Source organism: Siphateles boraxobius, unplaced genomic scaffold, assembly GCF_051911475.1.
Source record: "Siphateles boraxobius isolate OS27281-9 unplaced genomic scaffold, OSU_SipBor_1 77, whole genome shotgun sequence".
NCBI lineage: Eukaryota > Metazoa > Chordata > Actinopteri > Cypriniformes > Leuciscidae > Siphateles > Siphateles boraxobius.
In genome coordinates this window covers 10,762,845-10,781,376 of record NW_027509205.1, presented here as the reverse complement: position 1 = coordinate 10,781,376, position 18,532 = coordinate 10,762,845, and the positions used below count along the sequence as shown (strand labels likewise).

At 41.3% G+C, this 18,532-nt stretch overlaps 1 protein-coding gene across 1 annotated transcript in view; it reads left to right on the top strand.

Moving 5' to 3' along the window:
* The window catches only part of dip2ba (disco-interacting protein 2 homolog Ba), a 67,494-nt gene that overhangs the window by 36,238 nt on the left and 12,724 nt on the right, over nt 1-18,532 (top strand). The window contains exons 2-13 of the mRNA XM_077218229.1: nt 6,101-6,172; nt 9,586-9,723; nt 10,347-10,472; nt 13,465-13,698; nt 13,980-14,117; nt 15,510-15,629; nt 16,138-16,335; nt 16,553-16,644; nt 16,735-16,845; nt 16,919-17,042; nt 17,142-17,251; nt 17,334-17,436. Of these exons, the coding sequence (XP_077074344.1) occupies nt 6,101-6,172; nt 9,586-9,723; nt 10,347-10,472; nt 13,465-13,698; nt 13,980-14,117; nt 15,510-15,629; nt 16,138-16,335; nt 16,553-16,644; nt 16,735-16,845; nt 16,919-17,042; nt 17,142-17,251; nt 17,334-17,436 (1,566 nt within the window). The remainder of the gene's footprint in view (nt 1-6,100; nt 6,173-9,585; nt 9,724-10,346; nt 10,473-13,464; nt 13,699-13,979; nt 14,118-15,509; nt 15,630-16,137; nt 16,336-16,552; nt 16,645-16,734; nt 16,846-16,918; nt 17,043-17,141; nt 17,252-17,333; nt 17,437-18,532) is intronic.

Sequence of the window (18,532 nt, the reverse complement as noted above, 5' to 3'; positions counted from 1 at the left end):
ATCGGATCGTCATCCATTGTGTGGAAGCATTTTGGGTTCAAGGGTTCAAGTGACACAAAACAACAACAGGTCATATGCAAAGAGTGCCGTAAAGTGTTGGCGCCACAAAGCAACACAAGGAACCTCTTTAACCACTTAAAAACAAAACATAAATTTAGAATCTGTAAGATGTCTACTTTTTTATGTGTCTACTTACAATCAAAACAAAACATTGTGCTTTTGTGAAATTAAGAAAATAAACAGGGTGTGCTTTCTGCCTCTCCGTCTCCGTGAATTTTTTTTCTGGAGCACGTCTCTACACTTAAAACTCAGCGAATACTCGTCATACATGCATGAGCAATATATCTTTATAAACATGTAAGTGTCTTCTTTTAAATGATCTAATTCAAAATGAAAACAAATATTCTATGTTTATGTAATCTGTATGAAAAGAGAGAGATGTCAGTCTAATGTGAATACGCCCACGAATGAGCGCCCGATATTCAAACGGAAATGATCTGAGGCGATCCATCAGATTCATGTAGCCTACTTTACGCTGTGAGGAATAATAATAGCCTAATAGTAATAATAATCCTGGAAAAGTTTACCTCAGAAGTGTTGGTTTTGGTTTCATTTCGAGGAGCAAGATGAATTAAAATAATTTTATATTAATTAAAGAAACAATTTAATTAAAAACTATGTAATTAACTATTATGCTATTTGTGATAATTAATTTTAGTTGATCAGTACTTAATATGCTAATGTGTGTGAATATGTTACTGATAATAATGTTTTACTCATGTTGTCTGACATAAGATTGAACTAACTTAAATCTTGAATAATATGATTGGGGTTGTTTACCAAATATGTGGTTTAATTTTCCATATGATTTGTTCATGTTCTTTCTTAGATTATGCAATGAGAGATCCTCGGATTGACCGAGCACAAATAATCGTGATATTTAATCGTGATCTCAATTTTGATCAAAATAATCGTGATTATCATTTTGGCCATAATCGTGCAGCCCTAAGATGGCTGAAATATAATTGGATAAAAGTGCTAAAATAAATATACAATACTGGAAGCAGGGCAAACAAGAGGAAAGCTGTGAGATTAAGAAAATGGACTATTGGGAATAATTTAATACTCATTCATGGAAAAAATATATTAAAGTGCAAGTCAGTGAGTGATTCTGATAGTGTTTAGGCCAGATGAGAAGGCTTTGCTGGCCCTGACGGCCCACCACTGCCATTGGTAGATGCCACTTTACATCACTGCTCATTTATAGGTTATGGTTATAGTTAAAATGCTAAGCGTTGGCAAAATTCCCAATGGATTTGTTGTTTGCCGTCTCAAATTGCCAGCTCTCTTTGAAATTGAACTTGCAGTCACAATCAGTGTGAATGCCTTTGTGCAGTTCAGTGTTTTACAAATTAATCAAATTTGAAAAAACGGTTTCAATGACAATTATCACTACACTGAATTATTATTATTATTATTTCACTTATAATTACAAAGACCGGCATATACAACTTCAAAGAATATTTTTTACAGCTTAACTTTGACTTAACCTCCACCCAGCTTTATTTATCAGGTGGTGTAGAAGTTAAACGAGGACGTCACCTCAGCAACTGATTAACCATTGTGGAATGAGAGCCATTAGCTGATGGGAATTAAGTTTTACATGGGCTAGTTTATGAAAAATAATCAGGCAAGTTATTTATATTCCTGTCTTTCTCATGGCCCTTCACTTCATTTTAGAGACCGCAGAAGCCTGAAGCCTAGCAACCCGAAAGAAAAAAACACAGCACTCCTGTGGTGGGGTATTCAGCACCCTCTTAGTCGGGTTCTTTGTTTTTGCCCTCACTTTTGTGTGTGTGTGTGTGTGTGTGTGTGTGTGTGTGTGTGTGTGTGTGTGTGTGTGTGTGTGTGTGTGTGTGTGTGCGCGCGCGTGCACTTCCTCCCTTGTGCTCATGGGTTTTTCCAGTCACCCTGGGGCCCAATGGAGCAGGAAGCCCCACAAACTTATCATTTCCTCTGCTACTGGCTCTGCCTGAGCCTTGTGTATGGTAAACACACTCACACAGATCCTGATAGGCTTGTAGGGTAAATTCAAGCGCTGACACACTGACACAGATAACACCGTGGATGTTAAACAGGTATTTGTAGAAACAATCAAATCGAAGCCCCTCACGGTGAGCTTGTGTGTCTGTTCAGTGTGAAGTCTGTTTTGAGTCCTGAAGGAACTGGCTAGCTATCCCTTTTGGCCACCGTTGCCTTTCTGCTAGCCAGTTGGCCCCGGTCATCATCCAATCAGCACATTCCTCCCAATGAATACACTGGGACCAGTTTTGGCAGGCCACGCTGGGTGGGGTAATGTTCATATCCTGTGAGCTGACCCTTACACACACACACTTGTATGAGACATCACAGCCGTCACAATAGACCTAAGTTTCTACTTTCTTGAGTTTGTCAGCCAATCAGTTGATTCCACAGAGCTTAAATAGACAGGTACGTGTAGACAAACAGATGAAAGGAAGTGAGAAAGGGAGGGAAAGAATAGTTCTTTAGAGGAGAGTGAGTGGGCACAAAGCTCCCTCAGTGTTGGAGTGGCACTGCCAGTTTGTGTGGACCTGTTGTTGTGTGAGCACAGACCCTGCTCTGTGTGTGTGCGTGACCCAGCTGCCCTCACAGCATTACATCAGTCTCCCACATCACCCACACACACAATGAGACTCCAGTCAGCCATTCCTCCATATGCCCAGCACGCTGCCCGCATGCAAAAAGCAGCTTTACGCTCTCACACGTGTGTGTGTGTGTGTGTGTGCAATGTTGTTAGCGGAGCTATTAATTAATGATGTTTGCTAAGACAAGTATGCCTATTATTGTTGCTGTAATTTGATTGGATTTGGATTTGATCAAATTCCTAAACCCAAGTATCAAACTTTTGGCATGTAAACCGTCCTGCGTTGTTTGTGTTGTAAACATTCACTGTCATGTTGTTCCAAACCAGTATTACTTTCATTCTTCTGTGGAACACAAAATATATATAAAAAAAAACATTTGGACCCCATTCCCTTGCATTGTATGGAAAAAATAGTTCTTCAAAATATCTTCTGTTGTGTTCCATTCCATGGAAGAAAGAAAGTCCTAGATGTTTGGAACAACATGACTGTGAGTAAATGATGACAGGATTTAAATCTTTCTATGAACTATCCTTTTAATTTGAAGAATTGAAGGAACAACTAAAGCCATATCTAGACTTGGTGGAGGCTTCTTATTTAGCACCACCCAGAACACAATTAACACCAAAGCATTCACATAGCAATGCCCTGGGAGCTACTTAGAACACCTTAGCAACGCCCTGGAAACTCTGCAGAATACCATATTGGCACTTGTGACGGCCAGAAAACGGAGAAGAGGCAAAAGCAGGGAAACACTCGTTTATTAAATATAAACAGGAACGGTCAGGCCCACACAAAGGGCGACACACAGGAACGGACAAGTGACGCAGGGACCTCGATGGAACCGGACCAGAAGTGATGAGTAGTGATGAAAAGAAATCCAAATCCAGAAGGTGCAGACGATCAACACAGGAAACACGACGAATAATCCAGGAAGGGAACGAAGACCACGAGGGAAGACCAGACAGGAACGACACCGGAACACATCACAACGATCTGACAAAGACAAGACGCAAACAGTGAGTATATATAGGCACCGCTGATCAGATGCAGCTGGCACCGAAAGTGAAAGCAGCTGGCGCCACTGATCAGCGGCAGTGATCGGTGACCACGCCCATACGCACACACAACACCAAGACATAAGACAAGAAGGCCACGATGGATTGACGAACCGTGACAGGCACTATTGCAACCAAATAGCAATGTCATGGCAACTCCTTAGAACAGCTTAACAGCTACCTGGAATGCCATATCACCACCCTGACAACTCTCCAGAACACCATAGCAACCACATAGTAACCCTACCGAGCAACGCCCTGGTAACACTCCAAAACACCAGATTTACACTATTGCAAGCAACCACAAAGCAATGCCCTGGCAACTACCTAAGAACATCTTAGCAATGTCCTGGCAGCTGTCCAGAGTACCCTATTAACACCATAGCTACCATATAGTACCGCCCTGGCAACAACCTAGAACATCATAGCAACACCCTGGTAGCTCTCCAGAACACCCAATTGACACTATAGCAACACCCTAGGATCTACCTAGAACACCATAGTAATTGCAGTTTGGCAACCATGAGCTAAAAAAACATTTTTCAGAAAATGTAACAAACAAATACATTTTTTACTCATGTTGATAAAGTTTGTTTTGCTGTTAGAGGTTGTAAATAAGGTTTGTGTGTGTGTGTGTGTGTGTGTGTGTGTGTGTGTGTGTGTGTGTGTGTGTGTGTGTGTGTGTGTGTGTGTGTGTGTGTGTGTGTGTGTGTGTGTGTGTGTGAGCTGTCACGCACTGAGCAGAGGGGGCAGGAAAGGGCTGTGGTGTTTCTATGCCACATTCTTAAGCAGAGAGAGTAACCAGGCATGAAGCCTGCACCCGTCCCCACAGAAAGAGGCATCTCTCTCTCTCTCTCTCTCTCTCTCTCTCTCTCTCTCTCTCTCTCTCTCTCTCTCTCTCTCTCTCTCTCTCTCTCTCTCTCTCTCTCTCTCTGTAGTCTCACTGTTCTCTCTTCGGCTTGCTTTCTTTTTTCTCCCCTCTCATAGCAGAACTGGCCCACTTGGCCCCTCTGACCTGCCTCCTTTTTACTTCTTTCTCTGCAGAGTTCATGCTGACATGTTGCATGTTGATTTTTCAGCATAAACACCATTGTGTGTAATCTTATCACCTGAAGCCAACAGCTGTCTCCTAGACAGACCAGATCTGGTTTAGAAAAGTACCAGGAGCCTGGTTGTATCCTCTGGAAAAGCGTTGGTCGTCAGCAGATCTGTCACTCTTAGTTTTGTTTTGCTCCAATTTGGCTGTGTAATGTGTGTTGCCTCAAACTCTCTGCAGGCCACGAGGTGTGATCCTCATCCAGCCGTGTGTCACTGGAGTTTAGGAGCTACTTGTTTGTCACAGATTAGAGGAGCGATGTGTGAGTACAAGTGAGAGAGGGGTGTTTTGTTTGGTTTTTAGGGAGCGCTAAGGGCGGACATTACCCACAACAGTAATGGTAGTAAGCTTGGCAAAAACTGCTTTAAGAGAAATGAAAAATTGAACAGGATGGAGGTGGATCCATGTGATTGACTCACATGGCCATCCTTCTGTTTTTTGCTTGTTCTGTTTGCTTTCCTTAAATTTTATGGAACCGTTAGCCCACATATGAAAATTGTGTAATTATTTACTCACTCTCGTGTTTTTTCAAACCTTATGACTTCCTTTCATCTGTGGGACACACAAGGAGAAATGTTGAGAATGTATGGGCCACTGTTTACCTTGACAGTGAATGGGGATCTGGGCTGCCAAGCTCTAAAATGACTCAAAAGTACCATAAAGGTTTCGAAAAGAAGTCAATATGATTATATTTTAGGTCTTCTGAAGCTGTTGGCTTTAGGCGGGGAAGAGACTGAAAGACATGCTGTCCACATCCATTCAAATATGGAGCCTTCATCATTGATGATTAGGTTACTTGTTGTGTGATCCATTATGAAGCAACAAGTTTGATTTGACAAATGCAAATGAGATATGAGGGAAAGATAAGTGAATAACGAGTTGTCATGTATAATATTGCGTATAGTCCTATGTAGTATTATGGTTAACAAACTGTTTTAAATTTTTTTTTTAATTGAAATAAAAGGGAAATAAAAAATTGTTACTTTAATGGTGCTATTTTGCCATTTTGAAGCTTGGCCCTTTTATTTCAGAGTTCTCTTTTTGTGTTTCACAGAAGAAAGACACCAAGTTAACCATAAATATGAGAAATAATTGTGAAGATTCTATTAAGCAATAATTTCTAATTATGAAATACTCAGAGAGAAACTTGTTGTTGTGTGTATTGTTTGTTCACCAGTCGTCACCAGACAGACAAGCTCAGTTTGTGAAAGTAGACGTGTGGTCCCATCACGTCAAATAGATATTTATATATTTGTGTCCTCTTGTGTTTTGTGCTCCTACAGGTGACATCACGCGGAAAGGCTATGAAAAGAAGCGAGCTAAACTTCTAGCCCCGTTCGTACCACAGACCCAAAGTAAGACTCTCCACAAAGACTTCCTGTCTACTCATTTTCTTCTTCCTCTCTGATTCTTCTTTTGTTTTTGCATGCCACACAATGCCATCGTCACACTGATCTGAGTCAATTAAATGATTTACATTTGAGTTTTTGATATAAAGGTGTTTTCATTTTAATGCTGTTTTTAATTTTGTGGAAACCAAATCCAGCTGAAGAATATGATGTAGAGGTGTTACATTTGTCACATTGCGTTAATTATGTTGCACAAGTTCCATAAATTAAGAGATTTTTTTTTTTCCTCTTTTATTTGCAATTGTTCAGTTCCATGCTGCATTCTAGTGGTGATGAGTAGAACTCCACCTGCTGGAGTCGTCGGCCTCTTCATTAAGAGAACGCACTTAAAAAAATTAAATGCACTTGAAATAGTCTTGCTACCAGTAGTAAACCATCTTCTTATCTGGAAACTTTGAGTAATTACATTTTTTCCAATCGTGCCATCAGTCAGAACACAGACATTGCTCTTCTCAGGCTCTTTCCGGCTTATTAATGTCCACACACACACACACACACACACACACACACACACACACACACACACACACACACACACACACATACACACATACATATAGACTTCCTGTAAGTAGCAGCCCTCTGCCAGTCATGAAGGAGGAACTGAAACAGGTGAGTTCACTTTATTGGTGGATTTTGACAGTTTAGTTACCTCAAAACTGACTTCCTTGTTCCATAGTTGCGAGCTATTACATACTGGATTGCAGGGACATGTTTACACAATAGGTCTGACCTTCAGATATAGGGCGATATGTCTAAGGGTGTATTCACACCAGGAAAGTCCGATAGTTCACTTGCCTTGGTCCGGACCAAATAAATTTTATATATATTTTTTTTTTTGGTACGGTTCGCTTTCACACTGCTCTTTTTGCAAGTGAACCAAAATTTGTAAACAAAACCACACGTGTGTCGTGCCGACGCGGTGTCATTGGTTGTTGCGTTAAATCTTACCCAGATACAATAGTGCTATTTTCTGATTGGCTAACAACACCAGAGGAGACCTGCTTGATTCCTGCCGGTTCCACAGTGAGAGCGGTTCGGCCAGAGTTTTGGGCGCTGCGGCATATTAAATATATTACAAATAGTTTTTCAGCGTGAGAAATACAACGTGGCGGGAGAGCGTGACAAAAGACCGAAATGAGTGACTGTCACGCTCAATGCGTGACACTTGAGTGCCCTGTCACTCATTCATTCATTCATTCCATTCCAATGATGCACACACGACGCGCAGAAAGACGCGCAACAGTATCGTGTGGCCAGGCAGCGTGCCGGAATGGATAATGTAGTAGGCTACAACAGATCACTTTCCCATAACGCAACTCCGACTACGGAAGCCTGTTAACTCAAAGGCGCAGTGCTTTCTTGCAATTGGGTCGGTTCATGTTCACACCGCAAACGAACCGTACCAGAGTTCGTTTGGAACCGTACCGAGACCACCTCTTCAGCTGGGTCTCGGTTCGGTTGTTTGGTCCGCACCCGAGTTCGATTGCTGTATTCACACCTGCCCAAAAGGTCCGCACCAAGGGGGGAAACGAACTAGAGTTCGATTCAATCGAACCAAACCAGGCAGGTGTGAATACACCCTAAGACACATTTGTTGCATAGATATGTTTTTATGAGTGCAATTTGCAAACTATTATGATAAATGGCAATAATCATGTCTAACAACATCATAACGGACATTGTTACGAAATAATGCGACGTACATGATGTAACTTTATTGATGTCATCTGGCATTTAGGCTCAGGTAAGCCTAACGCGGTAGGTTACTTTATCATTATAAAGTGCAGAGGCCGTGAGTGCAGATACGCTCTGCGCGAGTGGTATTTACGACAATAACGTTAAATACAAGTACTCTACAGCGACTCTAGGGGTCGCTGTTTGACAAAAACGGAAATCCTGTATAGTGCCGCTTTAAATTATCTCTTCTGTGGAAAAGAACCATGTTTTTAAGAAATCGGCTCATTAAGGGTATGATTATCAGTAAATATTGACTTAAAGGTGCAATGTGTAAAATTTGAGTATCTATTAACAGAAATGCAATATGACATCCATAACTATGTTTTCAGTGGTGTATAAAGAACTTACTAAATAAACCGTAATGTTTTTATTACATTGGAATGAGACATTTATATCTACATAACCACGGGGACCCCCTTTTATATAGGTCGACATATTGTGACGTCATGTCTCTACCGTAGCCGACAGCGAACAAACAGCGCTACAGAGCGCATTTCGTCACTACCTTGAAAGAGAAGCAGCAGAAAGCTAGAAGCTAGCCATAAACACCATGAGTAGTGACTTTTCCCTTGTCAGTGGTGTAAAATATGTAGTTGGATTGTTTCATGTAACTTAGTTCTTCTCCCTCGCTGTCTTATGGCTTTGCTATGTGGGGATAAATGTGCTGGTTACGTTCGTGAGACAGCTGATTAGTACTCTTGTCATTGACCGCAAAACAATGTTACAGGAATCACCAACCCGTCGATTGCGGTCGACAAGTCGATCTTGGAAGCATTTTAAGTCGATCGCGAAGAGTTTTAAAAATCAGAGAAAAAAAGCCTATTGTGTGTAGTAAATGGTGTCTAGGGGATGCGGAGGCACGCGCGCTGTTACAATCATGCCATTTTTGCCGCAGGCACCTTTGAGCTCACGCGGACGCGTCGAGTTTAAACAAGGCTTTACGCTTTAACCAGCTCAGCCACAGTAACAGCTCATATTTAGCCAGCTAAACTTTTACTACCCTGTTAGAAAAAAATATATAGTTGCATAGTTTCATGTGGTTCTTCTCCCTCGCTGTATTATGGGTTTGCTATGTGGGTGGAAATGTGCTGGTTACGTTTGTGAGACAATCAGCTGATTACTATTATTATATTATTAAGACCCTTGATCCTCACCCGACTATGGCTTTGTAAACTTTATCCATGATGTGGTTTATAATGGACTGTGGCACAGAAACAGTGACAATGTTACACACTCTTGGCTTACTCTGGCTATTCTCTCCTGTCTCAGACGACGATATGTTTGTCCAGTTCTAGCCACCGTAGCTTTTTCGAAAGGGAGGGGTGAGCAGTGGGCTGAGCCCTTAGTGCAACTCGCAACCGAACCGCTAGATGTCGCTAAAAATCACACACTGCACCTTTAAGTTTTGATCTAGCCTATTCCTCAAACAAAGATATTGTATGGTTTCAGAAGACTTATAATGCACTGGCACATTTTTGGGTGGATTATTCCTTTAATATGCGTCTATATAATATGAATTGGGGAGACAGACCAGAGACTTTGCACTTTCTGAAAATGTACCTTATGGTGTTGATGATGTCTGTGTATATGAGTTTATTTATCAGCTGTGATCTTTATAGATATGGATGTGAGTATCAAGTTGACCCCGGGCCATCCTTCAGACCCTGCTTCTAGCCCTAACGCCATCCCCATTGCTGCCCCACGGCAACACCGAGCTCACCGCAGCGGAGGAACGCGGGATGACCGCTACCGTTCAGGTAGGGAAAATTTGTTTCCCAGTATACATAACTATTTCAAATTTGGGGTCGGTAAGATGATTATTGAAAGAATATTGTGAAATATTATATCAATTTAATTGAATTACAATATTTTTTTAATATAGTTTAAAATTTAATTTCTTCCTGTGATGGTAAAGCTGAATTTTCAGCATCATTACTCCAGTCTTCAGTATCACATGATCCTTCAGAAATCATTCTAATATGCTGATTTGCTGCTCAAGAAGCAATCCTTCTTTTTATATTTGTTGAAAACATTTTGTGCTGCTTAACCATTTTGTCATGTATATATTGGTTGTAAAAAAAAATATATATTGTCAGTATAAGCAGCTATTAAGGAAAGGTCAACAGTGGAGAAAGATGCTTAGTTACGGCATGTACATAGTGCAACTAAACGCCTAAATGTGAACACACAGCTCTGTAATGTGTTTGTCACCACATAGAGACAATTCTCTGTCTCTACATGAGTCAGTCACTGTTTAGTGACATTGTTGGATGTCTCATCTGCCTCTTGTCATGTGCTATTGTGTAATTGTTATTCTCTTCGTTCGTCTTTCTGTACTCTTCGTTCTCTCTTCTCATCGTTCTTTGTGTCCGTCTGCTAGATATCCACACAGAGGCTGTGCAGGCTGCTCTGGCCAGGCATAAAGAGGAGAAAATGGCCCTTCCCATGCCCACTAAGCGTCGCTCAGCCTTCGTCCAGTCTCCTGCGGAAGACTGCACTCCTCCCGGTAGGTCCTGCATCGCCCACACGCCTTCTGCTTCTCCTTCTGTTCAGATCTTACTGACCAGCAGGGTCTCGGAAAATACAGGCACACTCGAACCTTTAGCGCACACCCTGGCCTTCATACGAGAAAATTATAAAAAATATCTTAACAGGGCCTAAAAAAAAACATTGTTCGGGAAGAAAAAGTATATTCCTTCCGAAAATGGTTTGATCCGAAAAAATACCGGTTAATAACTTATTTCAAATATATATATATATATATATATATATATATATATATATATATATATATATATATATATATATATATTTTGCCTATACTGAATATCAGAGCTTGAACTGAAGAGCTTGTTACTAAACCTCGTAACTCCAGCGGATCCTCAAACTGTCGGCAAAACCTTATGCAGAAACTCCACCCGCCTCAACACATTTTGGAGACCGTCTCTGCTTGTTTGCAGTGCAAGGGTAATTAAAAAACTGGTTCTTTGAATAAGTACTATTTCTTTATTCAAAAAATGATGTGTGTAAAGGCTAATGTTTTATGTAATCGAGGAGCCGAGAGGAGTGTCTTAATCTGGTATTTGCCGTCTAGTCATATAGTCAATACAGCATGTTTGTAACACTTCGTCTTTTATAACACAAGCTTTTTGCCAAATAGCCAAATAGGCCACATAGCTACAATAGCATTTGTAACCTGCAAGCATTTGTAAGATGCCCGAGCCACCTCAGCTGACCCCTCTCGATGTGGAGGAGCAGCGGCTCTACTCTGAGCTCCTCCCGAGTGACCGAGCTTCTCACCTTATCTCTAAGCAATCGCCAAGCCACCCTGCGGAGAAAGCTCATTTCGGCCGCCTGTATCTGGGATCTTGTCCTTTCGGTCATGAGAGTAGGAACGTAGATTGACCGGTAAATCGAGAGCTTTGCCTTACGGCTCAGCTCCTTCTTCAGCACAACAGACCGGTACATCGACCGCATTACTGCAGAAGCTGCACCGATCCGTCTGTCAATCTCCCGTTCCATCCTTCCCTCACTCGTGAGCAAAACCCCAAGATACTTAAAGTCCTCCACTTGAGGAAGGATCTCTCCACCAACCTGAAGTAAGCAAGCCACCCTTTTCCGACTGAGGACCATGGACTCGGATTTGGAGGTGCTGATTTTCATCCCAGCCGTTTCACACTCGGCTGCAAACCATCCCAGTGCATGCTGAAGGTCCTGGTGTGAAGGGGCCAACACGACAACATCATCCGCAAAAAGCAGAGACGAAATCGAGTGGTCCCCAAACCTGACACCCTCCGGCCCCTGGCTGCGCCTAGAAATTCTGTCCATAAAAACTATGAACAGAACCGGCGACAAAGGGCAGCCCTGCCGGAGTCCAACATGCACCGGGAAGAAGTCTTACTTACTACCGGCAATAGGAACCAAGCTCCTGCTTCGGTCATACAGGGACCGGACAGCCCTTAGCAAAGGACCCGGACCCCATACTCCCGGAGCACCCTCCACAGGCCGCCACGAGGGACACAGTCGAATGCCTTCTCCAAATCCACAAAGCACATATGGACTGGTTGGGCAAACTCCCATGAACCCTCCATCACCCTGTTGAGAGTATAGAGCTGGTCCAGTGTTCCACGGCCCGGACGAAAACCACACTGTACCTCCTGAATCCGAGGTTCCACTATCGGCCGTATTCTCCTCTCCAGTACCCTGGCATAGACTTTCCCAGGGAGGCTGAGAAGTGTGATCCCCCTGTTGTTAGAACACACCCTCCGGTCCCCCTTCTTAAAAAGAGGCACCACCACCCCGGTTTGCCATCCCAGAGGCACTGTCCCCGACCGCCACGCGATGCTGCAGAGGCGTGCGCGCCAAGACAGCCCCACAACATCCAGAGACTTGAGGTACTCAGGGCGGATCTCATCCACCCCCGGTGCCTTGCCACCGCGGAGTTTCTTGACTACCTCGGTGACCTCAGCTAGGGTGATGGACGAGTCCACCTCTGAGCCCTCAGCCTCTGCTTCCTCAATAGAAGACGTGACGGCGGGATTGAGGAGATCCTCGAAGTATTCCTTCCACCGTCTGACGACATCCCCAGTTGAGGTCAACAGCCGCCCACCTCCACTGTAAACAGCGTTGGTAGGGCATTGTTTCCCTCTCCTGAGGCGCCGGACAGCCGCCATGTGTTGGAGTTTACCCCGGTTGAGTACCCGAATGACCCTAGGAGCTATGTTGTCTGGGGCTATATGCCCCTGGTAGGGTCTCCCAAGGCAAACAGGTCCTAGGCGACGGGTCAGACATTAATACGTAATTATGTATAATGAGCTGGAAAGATAAAGACTGACATCTCTCTCTTTTCACACATATTACATAAACTGAGAATGTTTGTTTTTTAATATAAATTAATTCATTTAAAAGAAGAGAGTTCAAGCTTCATTATGGAAAAACAGTCGTGCCTGTATGACAATATTATATTATTATATATATTATATATATTATATTATTATATATACAATATCATATATTCGCGGAATTACAGTTAATTTTCGGACGCCTTTCAGAATGGACTTAACTGACAGAGAGAAGGCAGAACAAGCATCATGTTTGTTTTTCTTTATTTGGCGAAAAGCACAACACTTTGTTTTTATTGTGAGTATCCTCAAAAAAAATAGACACTTATCAGGATCTAATGATGTACAACACTTAATATGTAAGATCAAAATCAACAGAGTATTTTGAGTTTCTTTTGCACTGATAAGAAAAAAAGCAGTCGACCTCAGAGGGTTAAGCAAATGTCAGACAATTCCATCTTTTCTATTGTATACTAACATGTTTGCCAAATATTTATTGTACTGTAACCACAATTTCAGTATCACTGCTTATACATCATATCAGATTCATAATTTATTTGTCTGCCTTTTGTGGCCTTTATCTGTAAGCATGTTAAAATGTTATTTCTATGCATAAATAGCTGCTTTTTAACTGTTGTTATATGTGTGTGGCCACAGATACATCATCGGCATCAGAGGACGAGGGCTCCCTGCGCAGGCGTCAGGCTGCAATCAGTGCAATGCTGGCTCAGAATCTCCAGAGTCCTGAGTATTGGATCAACCGCTCTGTCCAGGGCTCCTCCACCTCCTCCTCTGCCTCCTCCACGCTCTCTCATGGAGACGGCAAAACTCAGAACCACAGCCAGGTCCAGACCAGCATGCTCGCAGATGTGCTGGCACACACCCGCATAGGTACTGCAAGATAATGAGGCACACGTACATTCATGTTCGGGTGCTGAATCATCGACAACCACTGATACACTCACAAAAGAGCCTCAGTTTTATAGATCTGACACTTAAACAAGCACAATTTAACTTCCAATGACCTGGTCAGGGCATAACATAGCAATGAAAATCCAAATCAGCCAGTTGATACTGACTTTTCAAACCTGTTTGTTCAGTTGTGTTTCATATTGAGCATATGCATGAGTTCACCAGATGAATCACTGTGCTGTTATGTGTCTTCACTGCAGAGAGCAGCAGCATTCCTCCTGACGTCACGGCCACAGTGCCTCAGGACAGAAACTCCAGAGCGGACCTGCCACCCAACATCGTAGTGAAGGGCATAAGCCGAGGCCAGAGCCGCTCCAGCATGATGGAAACTGCCGGCGGTACAAACAACATCACACACAGCTCATACATGCAGGGACCTTAAAACAAACCAATTGGTTCTCAACTCAAAGGCCCACCATTGTGGCAATATACCAAGATATTTTTGGTATTTCTGCTTAATGACAAAGCTGCTTGTTTTCAAACTTTTTTTACCAAGCAGAAACTCTGTATTGGTATAATACATTTAATAACATGACACATTTTGTGATTTCATAAGTTAAGAACTGCATGTCCTTGTATGGGGAAACCTTTTTTTCCCATTAATTTTTATGTAATTTCATTTGAAGTTATTATTTTAATAATGATGTTTTCATTTAAATGTGGCACCTTTGCTGAGAGCCACTGATCTACAGTAGGTCAGAGTTGAATTTCCATAGTTAAACCATTTGCAAATGTTCTACAAGCTAAATATATATAATAATAATAATAGAAAAACTTTAAACATTTAGTTACACTTTTAACAAAATTAATGATTTGTTAATTTACTGAGGCATTGCTGATAATGTAATTAAACCTTGGGTATGGGTTTTTATGTCCTCTTTTGTGTATTTTTTCATAAAATAACCCTTGCTACTACATTCCATATTAACTAATCTTAACCTTAACATTGTCTAGCTAGCGTCCACTAGCCTGTCAAAATGTAATGGAGACTGCCTCAGTTGCCACATTTTGCATAACAGTTGGAATTCAGAGGGCCCACTGACATGGGAAAACCTGAAATTAAGATGTTGTTTCCAGGCCAAAAAAAGGGGGGGAAGGAAATAGCTTCAAATATCTTAATGTCATGAACATTTTTTTTTTAAATAAATCATTCTAGTTAGCTCAGCTGTTTTTTTGTTTGCAAAAAAAAAAAAAAAAAGAGAAATCCAGTAATCTCAAACAATTTTAGAAATAATGTAAATGCATTGATTTGAATGGCTTTTTCACTTCCAGGAACACATTGTTGAGGTTCAAACCACTAGTGTTCATTTGCGCTATTCACTTCCCAAATAAGCAACAGAAATCATTTCCTCTCCATGTCTTTTTTTAGAGCAATTAAAGTAGATGTCATGTGTTTCTGCTAATATTTGAATTTTTTGCTTTCTCCTTTGTCGTGATGCCATCTGACTGTAGGAAAAGTTAGGGGTGGAGGGGTGTTTAGTGCAGTGTGGTGACACCCAGTGGTTTTGTCCTCCAAAATTGATCCTGTATGATTTTTTTTTATGATCACCTGTATGATCAATGATTCTGTGTGTTATTCCAGTTTGTTGGTGACTTCTGTGTTGTGACAAAACCTCTTCCTTATTGAATCCTCCATATTTGCTTTGGCTCTGTCTGTTCCATATGGTGTCCTTTGACCAGCTCATTTTTCCGTAATCTGAACAGGTGAATGAGAATATCTCTGTCAACAGGTGTTCCAGCACACAGTCGTGTCTCCTCTAAAATACAGCAGCTGCTCAACACATTGAAGAGACCCAAGCGGCCTCCTCTCAGCGAATTCTTCCTGGATGACTCTGAAGAAATTGTGGAAGGTGTGAAGCTATTTCTTGAAGCTATACTACAATTATTGGGACATATATTTCATCATATTTATAGAAAGCTTCAATTTTGCTTCTAAATTCTTTTATAGTTTAATGCAACATTTTTGTTACAAATTATAATAGCAGTCTGAGTGAAAATAAATTTTAAAATTTACATGAATTTCAGAATGTCTTATTATTCAGTCTGTCCTCCTTTTGCTTTAATGACAGCCACATCAAACTGCATGAACACATGCGTGTGTGTGAAAGCTGATTATCTTTTTCTCCAGTGTGATTTGAAAATAATCCGAAGAGCATCTTGAGCTTCAATGCAAAAAATTCTGACCACCTTTACATAGTCACGTCATAAATTTACCTCATTTGTGTCCTTGAATTGGTGCAAAATAGTAAATATTTCTTCGTTTTACGTCATAATATTTCTTGATTTCCTGGATTAAATTCGATTTTTGATGTGGCATTAGATTTTGAACCCCTCTTTAACTGTCTTCTCCACTTGCAGTTTCACAGCCAGATCCCAATACACCCAGGCCAGAGGGCCGACAGATTATTCCAGTAAAGGGGGAGCCTCTAGGGGTTGTCAGTAACTGGCCTCCAGCTCTGCAGGCGTCACTGGCACGTTGGGGATCCACACAGGCCAAGAGCCCAGCTCTCACTGTCTTGGACATCATTGGCAAACCACTCTACACCCTCACCTATGGTGAGATGTCACACTGTTCGGATTGGGACTAGCAGTTTTCCAATGTTTTAATGGGATTGTTTACCCAGAAATAAAAATTGTGCAATTAATTACTCACCCTGATGTCATTTCCAACCCATATGCTATAATTTTTTCAGTAACATAGAAGAACATTTTGAAGATTTCTTTTCATATATTTGGTCTTTAATAAGCTCCTGTCACCCCTTGATCCCTCTAGGTAAACTGTGGACTCGCAGTCTGAAGTTGGCATACACGCTGTTAAACAAACTCGGCACCAAAAACGAACCCGTTCTGAAGCCTGGAGATCGAGTAAGATTTCAACACAGTGCTTGGCACACTGCAATCACTTACTGTTCTCAGCTCAAGGCTATTTTTGATTCTCCATATTTCTCCCTTTAGGTGGCATTAGTTTATCCCAACAGTGACCCTGGGATGTTCTGGGTGGCCTTTTATGGGTGCCTTCTTGCTGAGGTCATTCCTGTCCCGATAGAGGTGCCTTTATCTCGGAAGGTATGAGAGAAGATCCCCCTAAAACATGACGTTAGCTTGTTGAAATGTTTACAGTTGTTCTTGTGATTTTTAGGATGTAGGAAGTCAGCAGATAGGCTTCCTGTTGGGCAGTTGTGGTGTGGGACTCGCTCTTACTAGTGAGATTTGTCTAAAAGGACTTCCAAAGACCCCAAATGGAGAAATACAGCAATTTAAAGGTTAGTTCCCTGTTGCTTTTCTTATCACCCTGCTTTTTCAAATGTATCATAACTTCTCTTTTGAGGCTTCAGAATGGCAGTTTAACTTTTTTCTTACAGGGTGGCCTCGACTCAAATGGGTGGTCACTGATACCAAGTATCTTACCAAACCCTCCAAGGACTGGCAGCCACACATACCTACCGCAAACACTGACACTGCTTACATAGAGGTGAGTGTGGGTGTTTAGATGAGTAAGAATCCTTTCAGTCTCTGATGTGTTTGTGATATGTGCGTGATGTGTGTGTTCTCAGTACAAGGCCTCAAAGGAGGGTACAGTGATGGGAGTGGCTGTGTCGAAAATCTCCATGCTGACACACTGTCAGGCTCTAACACAGGCCTGTAATTACTGTGAAGGTGAGTGCTACACTTTACTGTAGAACAAATGCATTGAAGTATTCCTGTTACTGCAACAGCACTGAGCAGCCCCAAAATTAAGCAGTGAGATTAATTAATTTATAGGCAGTGCTTAGTCAGATTATTTCATCAGATTTATACTAATTAGATTTATAAAAAATTACATTTTTCTTAATAGTATTTTGGAGATGACTTGCTTTCAATGTTATTTTTTTACCATTTGATTCTCTATAAAATCCTTGTAAACGGTGACATTTTTGTTTGCCTGTTGACTGGCTTGTCTCAGTTTATCAATTTGAGTCTAAAATATTTACCATCAGTGTTATTTTAGTATAATTGTTTTAGTGGTAGATGTCATTTTACTAGTATATGTAAAGAGGTGTTAGTGAGGCCAGCATGGGATTCTCAGCCTGTGGTCTGTGTGAGTCCTAACGTGGGGTCACTTCTCTTAAAGAGTAGGGGTGTGACCCCGGTGTCCTGGCCACATTCCACTCATTGGCCCTTATCAATCATGGCCTCCTAATAATCCCCATCCACTGAATTGGCTCTGTCACTCTCTCCTCTCCACCTATAGCTGGTGTGTGGTGAGCGCACTGGCGCCATTGTTCTGTGGCTGCCGTCGCATCATCCAAGTGGATGCTGCACACTGGTGGTGGATCGAGGAGAGATCCCCTCACATGATTGTAAAGCGCTTTGGCTGTACATCAGTACATATGAAAGCGCTATATAAATGCCTCATTTATTCATTCATTCATACTTTTTTTAAAATTTTTGTTTAAGGTTTAATAATTTTGTTATTTGCTTTTGTCATTTGTATTGTTATTTTTTAAATATATTTATTTAGCTTTATTTTATTTGTTTAATTTAAGTAATTGTAGTTAATTTAAACGCCAAGGCAACGTTTCTAATTTTTATTTATATATATATATATATTTATTTATAACGTTTCTAATTTTTATTAATATATTTCAGTTTTATTTCAATTGCCAAAAATTATTTTTAATAGTTTAACAAAAACAACACTGAAATTATAATAACAACAATACCATTATAATGAGTAATACCTATTATATTTTTAATACACGGTTTTTTCTTA